At 44.0% G+C, this 17,622-nt stretch overlaps 1 protein-coding gene across 1 annotated transcript in view; it reads right to left on the bottom strand.

Moving 5' to 3' along the window:
• Positions 1 to 2,883: 2,883 nt before the first annotated feature.
• Positions 2,884 to 17,622, bottom strand: part of LOC308290942 (plexin-A1-like) — a gene marked incomplete at its 5' end in the record, with an annotated part of 341,256 nt that continues 326,517 nt past the window's right edge. Inside the window, 4 exons of the mRNA XM_080732857.1 lie at positions 2,884 to 3,161; positions 10,414 to 10,564; positions 12,214 to 12,426; positions 13,796 to 13,965. Coding sequence (XP_080588983.1) covers positions 3,066 to 3,161; positions 10,414 to 10,564; positions 12,214 to 12,426; positions 13,796 to 13,965 — 630 coding nt within the window. The 3' untranslated portion in view covers positions 2,884 to 3,065. The remainder of the gene's footprint in view (positions 3,162 to 10,413; positions 10,565 to 12,213; positions 12,427 to 13,795; positions 13,966 to 17,622) is intronic.

Raw genomic sequence — 17,622 nt, 5'->3', positions numbered from 1 at the left:
AAACAAGCCAAAATAAAAGAGATAGATAGAGAGAGAGAGGGAGTGAGAGAGAGAGAGAGAGAGAGAGAGAGAGAACGGCAATACTGATATGTCACTTTCTTCAACCCAAAAAAAAAAAGAGCCTTGAATTTGGACAGCACTCTTCATGAAACTCTTCAGACGGGAACGGGATGGGATTGAAGAGCTATGCAGCGTGCTGTCGCCGACAGCTCGCAGTGAGCCGACTGCACGTGGTGCATCTGAAGTAGTCTTCACCCACAGCCTGTAGCCTCACCAACGCCCCAATGATATGCTTTGTCGTACGGCGGCGCCACGCGCCGAGAATAACAGATCTACAAGCTTGTAGGTTGTGAGCTTTTTTCCCCCCGCTGTTTTCGGCGCTCACGACACCGGCCGTGCGTTGCAGTATGTTAAGCGGTGTGCGACAATGGCGCTCGGCACGCTGTGATGGAAGTGTTACTTTCTCCACATAAACCCCTGCAGTCAAAAGCCCCATTTCCACTGTAGGGCCAACCCAGAACTAGAACCAGAACTTTCCAGAACCAAGACATTTCAAGAACCTGTGAAGTTCCGGGACAAAGTTCTGCTTACGTTACCATATAACCAGAACTAACCGGAAAGGTCCCAGAAAAAGACCTCCCCTACATTTTAGTTCTACCTCAGGAGCAGGACCTAAAAAAGGTTCCAGGAACCTCGTCTGGAACCAGGCTGTACGCAATGGAAACAAAACCAGGACCAAAAAATGGGTTCAGGTTCCTTAAAGTTCTGGTTTCACCTTGCAGTGGAAAAGGGGCTTTAGACAACTGGGCTTTTTTTCCTGTCGGCACCAAATCTCTTCTCCAAAAATAGCCGATCTACAAGCTCACAATGCATCGCATTGTGATGCATTGTGAGCTTGTAGATCTGCTATTTTTGGCTAATGTTACCCCAAGAATAGGCTGTCTTCTGAACTGGCTGTGATGGCTGCTCTGTTTGGCTCCTTTCTAAGACAAAATACAATAGCACTATCATAGGGTAAGTTGGCTCACAGGTGAGGATTGTCAGACAATGTTAATTGCCTGCCTAATGTATACAGTACCTTTAAGAACCAAAGCAAAGGTCCCAAGGCAGCTTCATTCATATGCATTGGTTTCTAATAGAGCCCGACCGATGTATCAGTCGGACGATATCCGGCCCATTAAAGATATATCGGCTTTTATGCAGTCCGATATGCGTCAATATGAAAATTGTTTATTATACAGAAGATGACGCAGAAAAAGATGGTTGGGCTAATTGGAAATGGTTTCTATTTGTGTTTCTATGTGGTTATTTATAGTGGTTAAATTCCCAGTTAATTATGTTATTTTGACAATGAGGTTTATCCTCATTGTCTTTCTCTGAAATGTCTCTCTCTCTCTCTCTCTCTCTCTCTGTACTGTGTGTGCTGTATGTGTGTGTGTGTGTGTGTGTGTGTGTGTGTGTGTGTGTGTGTGTGTGTGTGTGTGTGTGTGTGTGTGTGTGTGTGTGTGTGTGTGTGTGTGTGTGTGTGTGTGTGTGTGTGTGTGTGTGTGTGTGTGTGTGTGTGTGTGTGTGTGTGTGTGTGTGTGCGTGCGCGCGTGCGTGCGTGCGTGCGTGCGTGCGTGTGTGTGTGTGTGTGTGTATGCAAGTGTGCGTGTGTGTGCGTGTGTGTATGTATAGGCTATATATAATGTAGGTATGTATGTATAATCCCCATAATATCGGTATCGGTCGGGCTCTTAAGCTTCTAATAATGTGTTTTTTTCACCACTTACCTATTTTATGTACTCTCACTTTCAGTCACTAAGCATGACATTTTTTTTTATCATAGCATGTTTCATCTAAGGAAAAAAAACGTCTCTTTTTGCACTAAACAACATTCAAATAAAACATGGCACAGGACGAGATTTTCCTTGTGTTTTTCTTAATATTTCATCTTTGTAATATCAAATGCTCTTCTCAAACTTATCTTTTTGTACATTAAAATGGAAAACTTTTTGTCAACGCTATTATTTGTTTAAAAACAAAATTTGTATTTATAGTATCTATATATATATCTATATATATATTTATTAATTTATATTCATATATCCTCTTCTCTCTTTTATTTTATTTTTTTAATCAGCCTGGCTGTAAATTGTGCAAATTGAGCAGTAACACAAGTGGCACAGCACTGGGGAGAGTAGGCAGTTGAGAAAACAAAAAAAGAAAATCGTAATAATAGAGGAAAAAAAACAACTCAAATTAAACAATGAGACAACAAATCCAACGTCTAATTGGATACAAATCTAAACGCCATCCGTTAGACAGCATTGGAGGGGGACGGGGGGAGGGGGAGTTCACTGCCGATATCAGCAGGAGTATTTCCTTCAAATTGGCGGGACTGCTCTCTCCCGCGGAGTCCTTTTTCTCCTCAGTTTGTCGTCGAGCAATCCACTGTTTAGTTTTTCTTTAACGTTTTAGCGGACAGCTGCCTCTTTCGTCTGAGCGTAGCCTGGTCTGTGTTTGGGCTAGCAGGTTGGTTTGTGGCGTTGCAGCTGGGAAGGAAGGAAGGAGGCTTCAGACGCCAACGCTAACATGGGCTTCAGTTCCGGGGGCCGCGGCTCCGGTCCGCCTATAGCTTGGCCCGAGCGAATCGTAATGTGACGAGGGTCCTCGACTGGGAAAAAGACAAGCGCGCGCCCCAAGGTGAGATGTATGTGTGTGTGTGTGTGTGTGTGTGTGTGTGTGTGTGTGTGTGTGTGTGTGTGTATGTGTGTGTGTGTGTGTGTGTGTGGAATGAGGCCGAGGGAGGGGTGCGCTCCATTTGGTCAGGCTGGATAGGCTGGACGGGCGGTGCTGGAATCGTTGCTTTTTGAACGACGCTCTTTCGCTGCTACCTCGCCGGGGGGGCACGTGCTGCTCATGCCCACGCTAGTCCCTTTCTGCTGTGTTGTGTTCGTCGGGGGTCAAAGGTCATTGTTTTAAAGGTTTTGAAGGGGGTGGGGTGGGGGGGTCTCAAAGGTGTGGTCACAGGAAGAAGTGGTTGTTGATTGGCCAGGAACGAATGACGACTTATGGGCTAGCTCTCAGCTAGCCAAGGACATGGTGTCGATGACTTGCTCCAGCTTGCAGCGTAGCCTCTGTCGGCGGGACTGGTCGTCCTTCTGCAACGCAGACAGGATCTGGAGAGATAGAGATAGAGAGTAGAGATAGAGAGAGATATTATATTCACACAACACCAAATATTGTCGCTAAAGTGAGGTAATTTATTTGCAGAACAAGGTTGACGTTTCTTTTCTGTGAATAAAGGCATCCACCTGTATGAATGACGCGATCACAGCCGATCTACAAGCACACAAAGCCTCGCACCGCAAGGCGTTGTGTGCTTGTAGATCTACTGTTTTCACTAGTTTTGTGCGACGGCCTTGTATGATGAAGCAGGGCTTTACTTTGCGAAAGAACGTACACATTTGAAACTTGGAGATATGAGGTTCCCACCCGACAACGACAATACATTTTTTTATATTCATCTATTAACATGTGTTTCTGTTGAAGGGAGACAGACAAGAGAAAGTGGCAGTAGCGCTGACAAGACGGAGTGATGAAGGAAGCGTTAGATTAATGAGTTGGAAGGTAATTATACGCCGTGTGTCACTTTGTGACACATAGCAGGAAGCCTCAACATTGTTAGTGATTTCATTTCGTTTGGCTCTATTGTGACACGTCCTTTGTTAACTTTATTTTCAGCCAATGAGACGATGTGACAAATAACGATATTTCCACACAACATTGTTATGTTGTGTCCACCAAAGAATTGACTTCTGCTGTAGTATGACAACTTATCATGGATAGCTAGAGCAGGGGTTCCCAAACATTTTGGGCTCAGGGCACACCTATAAATCTATTTTTCATCCGAGGCACCCCTACATTACAGTATATTATAATATTACCAACATGACATTCAGAATTTTCACTCCCAGTACCTTATATCCATGGCATATTTTAGGGATTATGTCGCAAGGAAAACATTGAGATAATTACCATTTTGGTTAAAACGTACTGAAAATAACTCTGTACTTCAAGTTTAAAATGATACCAAACATTCGTTTAAGTGTTCAAATAAATTCCAATTATTATCAAATGATCTAGTGGCACCCCTGGACTGCCGTCGCGTCACCCAGGGTGCCCCGTCACCCAGGGTGCCCCGTCACCCACTTTGAAAACCCCTGAGCTAGAGGACACGCAGTTCATGATTCATAACATTTCCTCCAAAATAATAAAACCAAAAATGCAGGCTGTGTTTTGGTCCATCATAAAGGACCACTTAAGCCAGATAGTATTATCTTCTTTTATTACATGACTTGGTTGAATGCTTGATTCTGATTGGTCAAACGGTTGAAATTAGTGTTGCATTATATCTGTACAATGACAGCTCAAGGACCCTTGGCTAATCAATGGCTCAGAACACCTGCTGCACTCAGGCTGCACTGCGTGAATTTAGTGCCGTATCCAACGTGAGAGCCATGTAAACAAACACACCATGTCATTTACAACTAAATGTTGCTCTCAACAACGTTTTTAAAAAATATTTGAAGCGAGAAATAGACGACGCAGTATCAGAAAATGGATTCTATTTGATCAGCACTTCCCTGTTTTCAAAGGTGAACGTGTTGCGCTGGGGGGACGCCCAGCGCAACACTTGGGGAACACACAGCAGTCTGTAAACAAGGAAATACTTTGTTTTGTTTTTAGTTTCGAGTCAAATTATTAAATTGTATTGAGTAGCCGTGTAATAAGCCATGCAGTTAGTCCATACCACATTATAAGATGGAACTATTCCTGTCTACTCTCACTCAGGGCTGTGGACAGGTCAGAAACCAGCCAACCAGTGACAACATCGGTAGTCAGGTTTGGTCATTTCAAACAAGATTTCAATATATATATAAATTCCGGCTGTCTGTCTGTCAGTCAGTCAGTCAGTCCGTTTGTCACGTCACGTCACACTTTGGCCCTACTCTTATCTCCGGCACCATGCCAAACTTAATTGCACACACACTCCTTGGCTGGCAAACCACAACCCCCGCCCCTGATTTCTCACATGCCCCTGTTCTGCGTGTATATGTTACAGTATGTTTGGGTAACTCAGGACGGTAAGAGTAAGAGCGCTTGTTTTGTCGTTCACCACACACTAGTCACCACCAGATGGCGACGACAGCCCATAGACAGCCATTCACTAGTGCAGGCGCTGACGTCACTCGTTTGCGACTCTCTTTCTTTATTTACTAGCCTAGCTGGGCGGTGTTTAGCCATTAGCTTAGCCATTAGCTTAGCCATTAGCTTACTATGAGCGTTTATCGTGGGCTTGCCCAGGCCTTACGGCCTGGGCATAAATATAACGATTGCATTCACCACGGCTTCGTAACTCGCGCGCCGCTCCGCCGGCCGCGCGGCCCTGGACCCCAAGGTCCGCTGGCCTTCGCGCCGCTTGCAATGTCGTGGACAATCGAGCAGCTCCGCCTGGAGGACGTTGTTGTGGCGACCGCTTGCTCCGCCCCGTGCGGCACCACGAGTGCTCAGTTTCTCGACCGTCCTGTTTCTCTAACAAACCGTGACATACAGTGTTGGGAAAGTTCACTTTAAAAACGAACTAGTTCAAGTTCAAGTTCAGAACTTCTAAAATGAACTAGTTCATTTTTAGTTCATAATTCCCCATTATGAACTAAAGTTCATGGTTCCCCAAAATGAACTACATAGTTCTTTTTTAGTTCTTTTTTTAACCATATTTTTTTTATACTTTTGGCTATTCAAAAAAAAAAAAAAAAAAAAAAAAGGAAAATATATATATATATAAAGGTCTATATATATAAATGTTTAGACGTTGCTGCATGCTATTATTTGTCAAAATTATTGACTCAGCCCATATAGAACCACACACAGCAATAATTTCATCCAACTTAACATTGAGGTGCCCACAATATTTATGTGCCCACTGCCTAGTTCCCAGTCTTCCTGCACCCTTATTGTGAAGGGCTGAATGTAATAACCATGTTATTGTCTCATTGTGTGAAATATCATAATATTCAAAACAAATATTTGACTCCAATTGATTCCCCACACAGTATTGACTTGATATAGCAATACAAATATATATATATATTACACAGCAGTTGTGGGAAAACTAAGACATTGTTCAAAAAACACAATTCCGATTTTGGTCATTTTGGAAATAGGGCAAAAAATATATTTTTCTTCAATCTACTGTCTTGACATTCTAACCAAAATTGTTCTATAGACCATAATCTACAAATTGGAAGTGAAAGAAACTTTAACACACATTTGAAATAAAAAGAAAAATTACATGTACAAGGAACCCCACTAGAAAAAAAGAAAAAAAAATTACATGTACAAGGAACCCCACTAGAAGGCAGACGTTTCTCGTGCACAGCATGTTTCCGCGTTGGTTAAAGTAGCTGATCTACAAGCTCACGTTGTCTCGTGGATGCGACGCGTTGTGAGCTTGCAGATCAGCTATTTTCGCCGTGCAACACACATAGGACAAAGTATAGTCAGTCAGGCTTGCGAGACGAGGAGGAGATTAACAGTGCAGCAGCAGAGTGCAGACAGCACCGCATATCAACGGAGGAACGTTCACGAGGAGCTTCGTGCAGTGCCTACTATTGGAGCATGTGAATGAAAAGAGAGACGAGAGGAGCAGAGGACAGATGACCGCGGAGGCGCGGACCGCCGCATGAACGGCCGACGAACGCCGACGAACGTCGTTCACGGGCGTCAGAATGACCGCTTCGACAATATCGTTCATCAAGCGAAAACAATTACGTTCAGTTCACGTTCGCCCAAAATATGAGCGTGTTCATGAACGATCGTTCTTTGAACGCGTTCGGGTACAACACTGGTGACATATACATGCGACCTGACAGTCGCTTATCTCCCGATTAGGGAGTCTTACTGGTGAGTACATTTCGATGCCAATCATTTTGTACTTTTACTCAAGAACATTTTGAATCCCAGACTTTTACTTGTAACAGAGCATTTCTAAATTGCAGTATTGACACTTTCATTATGGTAAAACATGGGAGTACTTTTCCCCACCACCACTCGACATGTTGCTACCGTATAGCTGGAAGCCGGCTTGTTTTTTGGAAGCGACGGTGTGGGGCGTGATGGAATATAAATGAAAGCTGAACCCTGAATGGTGTTCCAGCGGCTGAGAGGCAGCAGGATGTGGGCCCACGGGACGCGCCGAGCTCTCAGGGGTCACGCAGGATGCTGCATAATGGCGCGTTAACCCGTCAAGACCGGGAGTTATTTTATGCTTTAGCTAGTGAAAAATAGCAGATATACAAGCTCACAGCGCGGCACCGAGTGCCGCGCTGCGAGCTTGTAGATCTGCTATTTATTTATTTTTAATCATGAAAATTTGTGCAACTCTTTGAATATCTCATTTTTAAAGTGAACATTTGTTACTCAAATATTTGCTTCTAGGGGGTCCCTGAAAATATTTTGAGACGGGGGTCGGCGGCCAAATACATATAATTCTAGGGGTCCTTGACGTGAAAGAGTTTGAGAACCACCGACATAGAAACGTGTTTAAAAAAAAAAAAAAAAAACCTTAGAAGAATTTAGAAGACGCTTATAGAATCGTGATCAAAATCGGGTCAAAATGCAAATGCTCGCGATTTTTCAAAAATAGCAGATCTACAAGCTCGCAGCGCGGCACTCGGTGCCGCGCTGTGAGCTTGTATATCTGCTATTTTTCAATAGTTAAAGCATAAAACAATAATGCGTACCCGGTCTAAACGTGTTAATGGACGCTCCGGGTGCGTGCAGAGAGGACGCCGCTGCACCCCTGTTTTATTATGGGCTGTGTGAGGGAGGCGGGCGGGCGGGCAAGGCTGGCATCGGCGCGGCCACACGTGTGCCTGATGTGGTTCGTTTTGGCGTGCGCACGTTTGTTTGAGTGCTTTTCAATGCTCTCGGTCACGCTGTGTGTGTGTGCGCGTGTGTGTGTGTGTGTGTGTGTGTGTGTGTGTGTGTGTGTGTGTGTGTGTGTGTGTGTGTGTGTGTGTGTGTGTGTGTGTGTGTGTGTGTGTGTGTGTGTGTGTGTGTGTGTGCATCCCTTTCCTTTGTACATACCCATTTGGGTGCCTGCCCCCTTAGCCCGTTTGCAGATGCGCGTTCGAGTGCACTTAGTGTGTGTGTGTGCGTGTGCGTGTGCGTGTGTGTGTGTCTGCCTACATCTGGATAATAAGCTCTAATGAAGGGGAAAGGTGTGCTTCAATGGAAATACCAGCTGCAAAGCCCACAACACATCTCCAGTTCATAATGGTGGTGTGGAGAGATGGAAATAAAGACAAAGGGGGGGGGGGGGGGGTATGACCAGAAATGAGGTGGGATCGAGGGATGAGGAAAAATACAGAGAGAAGAAAGAGGTTGGCGGAAGCAAAGTATGAAAAGAGAGATAATGTTGAAAGAACTGGCCCGGCCGGGGAGAGGAAAAAAAACGATCTCGCTTTTCAACTGTGGACATGCTATTATGTGTGTGTCCGTGCGTGCGTGTGTGAAAGAGAGAGATAGATAGAGAGAGAGAGAGATGATGAAAGTGAAGTACTAGTCCTAATGGTTGAAAGCAGGGTCTAAATAACTCCATATAACGTCACTGTCGGGCAGAAACCTTGTATCTCCAAGTTTCAAATTCGTACATTCTTTCGCAAAGCAAAGCCCTGCTTCATCATACTGTTCAAGGCCGTCGCACAAAAGTAGTGAAAACAGCACCGCGAGGGGTTGTGTGCTTGTAGATCGGCTGTTTTCACTAGTTTTAAATCATTTTAAAAATGATAAATACAAAATAGACGGTTTTGGATATACAAGGTTTCCACCCGACACCGACGATAACGCTCCCTTTTCAATCAGCCACCGAGCCACATAGGCATGTGTGCATGTGCGCGCGCACACACACACACACACACACACACACACACACACACACACACACACACACACACACACACACACACACACACACACACACACACACACACACACACACACACACACACACACACACACACACACACACACACACAGTCCGCACGAAGGCCTTCAGCAGTGACTGCTCTACTTTCGACATTGGTCCATGGCTATCGCCCGTCCGTGACTCAGCAGTGTACGGTTGATCCACTTTAAGAAATGAAATCCATGACATCCACTGGAGTGTTGCATAAGCAGCAGAGTGTCGTCGGCAGACCACGGCACTCTTACACAAAGTCACATTAATCCAATCTGGCGCCATTAGCCGCGTAATGTGTTGAGCTCATGCCTTAATATGAGCCCTAATGGTCATAATGCCCAGCAGCCCGTATGGATGTGGACTGGTTATCTGTGTAATAGAATTAAAATGACCTCATGCTATTAGTCAAGGCAAATAAATGAGGAAGCGCTGCGCCGCCCCGCCAACAAATTGTCTGCGGAGGCAGGACTTGTGGGGTATAACGCCAGGTTCTATTCCCATTCTGTTTCAGTTCAGTCACTTAAAGAGGTGGTGCCATAGTTTTGTACTTCTTCTGGTTTTCATGTGTCTAGGAGGTTGACAGTATTTCATTAGACCCTCTGGTGTGGTTGTTATGAGCAATTATGTATTCCCTTTGCATTTTGGATTTCTTTCTCGAGACCCTAACCCTAACCCTAACCCTGCCACCTTGTCAAAAGTGCCGATCCAAAAACACAGATAGAGTGACATCACTCTTATCTGGAGATAATCATCCCCTCCCTTTTATCATTCCCCCAACACTGTGGGTGTGGCTAACTTCAGCTGGGCCTGGGTCACCACCCACCATGACAACCAGGCATACTTAATGAACTGGTGGGTGTGGCCACATAAAAACATAATTTGAACTCTTTCTGTACACATTTTTGGAAAAAAGGTCTTCCTCCTAGTATAATCATAATACCTGATAATCATGTTTTAGAGGGGGGGAAATCATGGCACTGCATCTTTAATGTAAGATCCCCCATATAATACTTTCACAGTGCTTTTAAAAAATATGTGGCATAAAAGCATTCAAACTAAACAAAAGGGAATGATTATGATTGTGAAACGATAATTGTCATGGTTTTGTCGGGTCCAGAAATAGCTGATGGACAACATTATCTGCGTGCTCCTGTTTTCGTTTAGAAAGATACTTCTTTTCCCCCAAAGAAGCGCTCAGAGGCAGCTGCCATGTAAAAACTGCATAATTGCTGCCTTACGGATGTGAGACAGGGAAAAAACTAATCTTATGCAACGCGGAGGTGCCGAGAGTGTGACATCTAGTGGCTGAAAGTTGTCTATTTCACCTTTAACACTATGGAGAGTTAGATGTCAAAACATGAGAGCAGAATGTGAATGTGGCGAATTCTGTGTGTGTCATACGGTACCTCGTCTTTGTATTTGGTGATGTAGTTGTAGATCTCATGCAGGGCAGACATGCTGTTGAACTGGCTGAGGTGCAAACGGGACTGCTCTGCCAGGTAGGCACTCATGTCCTGGTCGCTGATGGCCGGCATTCGAGAGATGTCTGAGTAATATCTGACAGAGAAGGACGGAGACATTGAGAATGGCAATCCCATTCACTGAAGCAGCAACAGCAGCCGCAACAGCAACAAACATACTGTACTGCAGTGTTTCTAAAACTTTAATATTTCAAGGTCTCCCTTGAAATATTAAAGTTCTCTGACAGTGTACAAATGAGTTACAGACTTGTATGGGTCAATTTAGACCCCCTAAAGGAACCCACAGAGTCCCTGGAATCCACTTTGAGAACCACTGTACTACTGTGCATGCAGCAAACAACAACTAACAACAACCTAAAACAACAGTAGCAACACAGCATTAGAAAAATGACATACAATATACAACAAAAACAACCGTCCGTCACCCATGTGACCCTGAAAATCCTCCTTTTTACCTACACCGGTCCAAATAAGTGCACGTTTAGTATGTTAACCAGGGATGCAGGGACGCATGTTTGTGCCAGAAGGGCTAGGCGTCGTCATTTTCGTTGTACATGGTGCTTGTTTGAGCCTTATTTTAATTTAGACCATTTACCTCGCCTCCAATCGGTACTTTGAGTGGAGTGAGAAGAGCACTCAGCTGAGCCTCTACATGAAGCATGAGTTGTCCTTCCTAACTGATCTCATGTTTTGATTGATTGTGGTTTAGATGAAAGTGATGGGTCACAGCATTGGGTAACGGCCGCAACGCTTTGAAAACACAATCCGCTGTTGTTGAAATTCTTGCTCTACATTTGCGTCAACGTTTGAACCATGAGCTATCGCTTTGATTGGTTCCGATTTGTGAATGTTTTGAAAACAGACATGAAAAAGAATTTCTGAATTTGAGGGGATGAACACAGTGCATGCTCCTCTCACAGAAGCTTGTTATGTGATCACTACCAACTATAGTCTAGATTTTTTTTCGCCACCTGTTTTTTCTTAATCTTTGAAGGCTATATTTTAAGATTCTGCCAGGTACCAAGCTGAAATATGTTCTCATGGGGTACATTTTTAATGATTTCTTGCACCTACCCATTCACTTACTATACAGGAAAAAAAAGACCCCCAAAAAATTACATAGCATGTGAGGAGTCTACCTGAAAAAAACCCTACCTAGGGGTTTTTCATGATTATGAATCAGCCCCACAAAACTATGGTTCTGTGATGAAAAGTGATGAGTCATCACTGTTCACAGTTTTGTGCGGTCCATGTGTAGCCCAAGGAATGTTTTTCTGCAAAACAAATGCTTGCAATGGATTCAGAATCATGAAAAACCCCTAGTTAGACCCCACACATGCTACTTAAAGAAGATTTTTCGGGGGGGGTTAAGTGTCTTGCTCAAGGACACTTCGACATGAATATTGGGCGATGGGAGACAGGGCTGCAACTACTGATCACTTTTTAGATTATTCAAATAACTGAATCAGGTTTTCAGATTTGTATTCAATGAATGAATGTGGACATTTTTATTTTTGACTCAATTCATTAGTTTGATCAACCACAGCTCTAATGTATACATCCTAAAATACACAAATTAATAAATAAACCCCCCTCAAAATAAACATTTTATTCATAATCGATTTAAATCCATTACTTCGATTAACTATTGCATCAATAGATCAGTTATTATGGACAAGCGGCAGCATGGTGCAACAGAGGGACTAGATTTGGCAGGGGTCTCACCTCTCCACCCAGTTCTTGTAGTTGGGGATGTCCTTGGCGTACAGCAGCTTGTTGGAGGGCGAGTCCTTGCCCAGCTTGTGTTCTGACGTGGAACAGGAGTCCATGAAGGTCTGGGCCACCACGGACAGACAGGCGTCTGTGATGCTGTTCTTATGGATGTCAAACACAAACTGAGGGTTCTTTATCACATTCACCCAGAACCTCAACGGAAGACTGCACAGAGAACAGTGTGGGGGAGGGGGAGAGGGGGAGGGGGAGAGGGAGAGAGAGAGAGAGAGAGAGAGAGAGAGAAAAGAAAATCATCTTTTTTGGTTGCTCAACTCAGGCACGTGCACAGATAGACATCAAAAGGGGCTTGAGCCCCTGCCCTTTTATCCATCTGTAAAAAGTTCCCTCAGTTTTTACTATGGTGAAAGAAATGCAAATGCCCTCTTTCCATGCCATACCTGAAGGCAGCATTCAAGAGAATTGCCTTGTCCTTTCATGAACTTGAATGCAGCATTTTATGTTAAAAGAATTGCCCTCTCTGTGTAGAAATTGCCAAATCTTGATTGTTAGTTTGGTGTGGTATCAAATACCGAAAATAGCCGACCTCCAAGCTCACAACGTGTTGCAGTGCGACGCGTTGTGAGCTTGGAGGTCTGCTATTTTCGATATTTCCACCAAAAGGCCCTTTTAGAAATTTCAGCACGTCCCTGACTCAACTTGATTTCTGTTTGCAGCTATCTGAACTCAGGATGTGAACACACGCCAGCACGCACGCACGCACGCACACGCGCACACTTGATATCTTTGTTTGTGTTCGCATTTAACAAGACATTCTGGAAGACAAACAAACTCTCAGTCTCAGTTCATAGATCAAGGAAGCCATCTCCTCCATACAGTATTGTGGAGACTGCCAATTATTGCAGACATCGAACAACGTTCTGCCAATGCCTTAGCTCTTGGCTTGGGCTTTGCAATCTGCAGGCCTCTCCCGGCTAGTTTGTAGACATTACAGAGAGGCTTCCAAATCACAAAACCACAAGCAATTTACATTTATGCCCAAGCTGTATGATAGCATCCTTAAGACAATACTTTGGCACCGTGTAAGGAATGCCTCTTCCAGACTGTGGTGGAATGTACAGTATGCCTACGTGATACGTCAGTCTGTCTACCCTACTGATGTTTTCAATTTACTACCAATCACAAGATATGACAGATTGATTTTTTTATTTCATTTAATTGAAAATCCCGATGGTGCTCATCTGCTTTAAAGGATCCGGTTCCCAACCGGAAACAGAAGTAGGCGTGATCAAAAAGACGAAACTCCATTGTCTATTTTGCAGAAAACACCCATTTCTCTGTTTCATTCTCCTGCTTAGCGTTTTCCGTTTTTGTTCAGTGGCTCATCGTGCGTCATCTACACGAACGATCTACACGTGCACGATTGTGCACAATATTCTGTGACTACTTTTAAAAGGCAAGAAAAACTAGAAACTAGCTGGTATTTGGGCAGTAGTTTGGTTAAATAATTCCCCTAGTAAATGAGTTAAAGGTGCTTCATCAACACAAAGTCAACACAGTCAGTCAGTCTCAGTACCAGTTGCTCTTCCACGTGTGTCTGACGTCGTAGTCGTTGATGGAGTGTTTGTCCGCCTGCTCGTCCAGGAAGTCAAACATGTACTTGATGGCGAGGGGCAGAGCGCTGCCCCGGTGGGCCGTGCTGAAGATGGTCTCAAACAGGTCGTCCACAAACTTCTGTAACGTACCCTGGAGAGAGAGAGAGAGAGATGTTATTAGAAGTTATTTTACGTAGTTTTTTATTGTCAGTCAGTCCACATTTTTACAGTCTATGGTTCTATGGGTTTGTGTATGGTTCTATGGGTTTGGGTATGGTTCTATGGGTTTGTGTATGGTTCTATGGGTTTGTGTATGGTTCTATGGGTTTGTCGCTCTGACATCATGCTCTGATCAGTGATGTCAGAACATATATGGAGATCCCTGTCCCAACGTCATCAATATCAAGGGCATATCTGGGAATGCCCATATTTGGTAATGCCCATATATGGGCATGTTCTGACATCACATTATCGACTATCATGCAGGAATCTTCATATATGGGTAACTGGTCCGATATACGTATATCACTGGCCAGATATAGTCAAGAATTGGCGCAACCTCGCCCTAAATGTCGCCCTGAGGCGTCTTACTAGTTTTATTTGAACAGAATTAAATATAACTTCACTGAATTACTGAGTTATGTGCGCACGTGCATACTTATTTCAGGGATTCAGAGCAATGGCGCTATTGGCTGCTGTTCCAGACATGTGGATTGCACTTGTTGTTATAGGTTTTCTTTTTTTATATCACACATGGCCAGTGTTTGCTATTCCGGCAGTGCAAGCTAAAATAATGTAATAACGCACCATGATATTGTCTGGTTACATTCGTAAACAGAAGCATAGTAATTTTACAACTAGATCGAATTCAATCAAATTGAAACTGAAGCTAAGAAAATTGCAAATCGCTGTCATTACACACACAGGCTGAAATGTGTCATTACCTTGTATTTTATCTGGGAATGAATGTGCAGCCTAATCCAGTAGTGTCTGTCACAAACACTGTTTACAAACACCTGCTGACTTCTTAAATAAATCTAGTATTAGTGTTTTACCATATAAATATGAGAAACCTTTTTGACAAAAATCTATTTGGTTACAATTAAGGGCAGATCCAACCAATGCTGACATTATTTTGTCCGAGACATCTAATCCAGACAGTCCTTAATCTGTTTGGGTAGATGATCTTTCACAGCGATCGCCGGATTCGCCGCACTAAGGGTGGAGGAGATGCGATGTATGAAAAGAACATCAGATGCACCAGAAGCAACTGACGTTTTATGCAATGTGATTTGCTTGTGGTCAAAGTTGAGTTACGATAATTGATCATCTGTGACCAATGTCACATTACATGTTATCACTTCAAAAATGGGACGCAGTGCCTCCCTGCTTGGCACTCAGCATCAAGCGTTGGATTGGAGGCTAAGTCCCTGGCTGTGACGTACTAGCGTCATGTCCAGGGGGTGTACTCGCACATCAAGCTGCCTCACGCTACAGAAACAGGAGATAAGCTCCTGCCCTATGGTGCCACATGGCTCGGCAAGGCTTACTACCAGGGGTGTCGCACCAAATTCTGGGCCCTGGGTACAAGGATTCACTGCGGGCCCCCCATGTATGTATTTCATTAGACTGGGAACGCATTATTACGCATTATTTTGTGCTTTTAATAGCTATTGAAAAATAGCAGATATACAAGCTCACAGCACTGCACAGAGTGCCACGCTGCGAGATTGTAGACCTGCTATTTTTGAAAAATCATGGAAAAGGTTTTTTGAAAAACCTATATGTATATGTCAGTGGTGCCTCAAACCGTTTCATGTTAAGGACCCCCAAAATGACATGTATTTGGCCGAGGACCCCCATCTCAAAACCTGTTGTTCCAGGGACCCCCCCCCCCCAGAAGCAAAATTTTAGTTACAAATGTTCACTTAAATACCGAGTTGTATATCTGCTATTTTTCAATAGCTAAAGTATAAAATAATTAAGGCCCCTCCACCTTGGGCCCTGGTAACTCAGTCCCACTCCCCCCCTTGTGACACCCCTGCTTCGTACTATTCCTTTAAGTAGAGCAGATATTACTTAAAGAGTGATAGGATAAATAAATCATCATAAGCAGGGTTATGTGGCGTGGCGTACTGCATGGTTGTAAGGTTTCATAGTCATAACCCTGGCAGCGCTGATGTGAGGCTCTCTGCCCCGTTGCCACCAAACACAACCTCAGCCTTTTGGATTTGAATATAGGCCCTCTCCTCCAATCACAGACCATCCTTGTAATCAGATCAAACACGGGCAAATTAATTTCCCTAGAAACATGATTCCGTTCCCTCCCCTAAACCCCCTCCATCTGGTACAATCTATTAGGGGGGGAATGTTTAGGGATGCGGGCTGCAGTCAGCCATTGTTAATGTGGAACGAGGAACATTATCCTGTCTCCACTTTCACATCAAAATGCTGAGATCTGCATTGTATGGAGAGAGAGAGAGAGAGAGAGAGAGAGGAGGGAGAGAGAGAGAGAGAGAGAGAGAGAGAGAGAGAGAGAGAGGGATGGAGAGAGAGAGAGAGAGAGAGAGAGAGAGAGAGAGAGAGAGAGAGAGAAGCTGATGGATTCTATTTGCCTCTGCATTTTTGTCATGCATGACCACACACACCATCCCTCAACAAATTACCTGTCTCCTGTCACTTCCATCTCTCTCTCTCTCTCTCTCTCTCTCTCTCTCTCTCTCTCTCTCTCTCTCTCTCTCTCTCTCTCTCTCTCTCTCTCTCTCTCTCTCTCTCTCTCTCTCTCTCTCTCTCTGTTTCTCTCTCTGCATGCATCATGGCATGTGTACTGTATACTTTATGTCTGTGTTGTTTTTATGGCCAGTGTAAATTGACCACCCAGCATGCCGGTAACTGCTGGCTGAGGACGGCATCTTCCTCCCATTACGATTAGGAGAGGAAGAGGAGGGAGGAGACGAGGGAATGGTGGCAGGCCGTTTCCTTCACAGTCAAGAGGGGACTGACTGTACTGTATTGTGTGTCATCTTAATTTAACAGGAGTTAACCCAAAGTGATTTCTAATCGAGGCTGACCATCAACGACGTGACAGCCATGAGAAATCATATTAAGTAGGTCTCAAGCCGAGAATGCTGGAGTCTATCTCTGTTATAATGCACTAGACCAGGGTTCTTCAACAGGGGGTCCAGAACCCCTAGGGGGTCTTCAGAGTTACTACTGTAGCCAAAAATAGCAGATCAACGCCTCGCAGCACAAGGTGTTGTGAGCTTGTAAATCGGCTATTTTCTGCAAAGAGGTTTGGTGTAGAGGGGAAAAAGAGCAGACTAAGTACAGAGTGAAGTCAAGTTTATTAGGTAATGACGGCTAATATCTGAAAACACAAATTGACATGAATCCAAAATACAGTGACGATTGTGCTGTGAAACAATGAAACTATATGGAATCTATGAAAAGGCTGTGGAGGTCCCATCTCTCTCTCTCAACTAAAGGGTCCTGAAAACGTTGAAGTGCTAGATGCTGCATGGGAGATGGAATGCTGAGGTGGAGCGTCACACCTTCCTTATACATTCCACAGAAGCAATTTTTAAAACACATAAATCATAAATAGAAGTTAAAAAAAAAGTAATATTCAAAAGGTAAGAGAAGCTGACTAAAACAAACGGCACTAAAATGCTGTAAAGGGTATTCAAATGTTTATTCAATGTGTGTAGCGTACGTGTCAGAGCACATACAACCTGGGGAAACCTCAAACTGAGCTAAAAGCAAGAGAAAATGTAAAATTGTGGTGTGTGTGTGTGTGTGTGTGTGTGTG

The sequence above is a fragment of the Nannobrachium achirus genome (assembly GCF_963921795.1).
Source record: "Nannobrachium achirus genome assembly, chromosome: 9".
Lineage (NCBI taxonomy): Eukaryota > Metazoa > Chordata > Actinopteri > Myctophiformes > Myctophidae > Nannobrachium > Nannobrachium achirus.
This window is presented reverse-complemented; position numbering and strand designations above follow the sequence as displayed.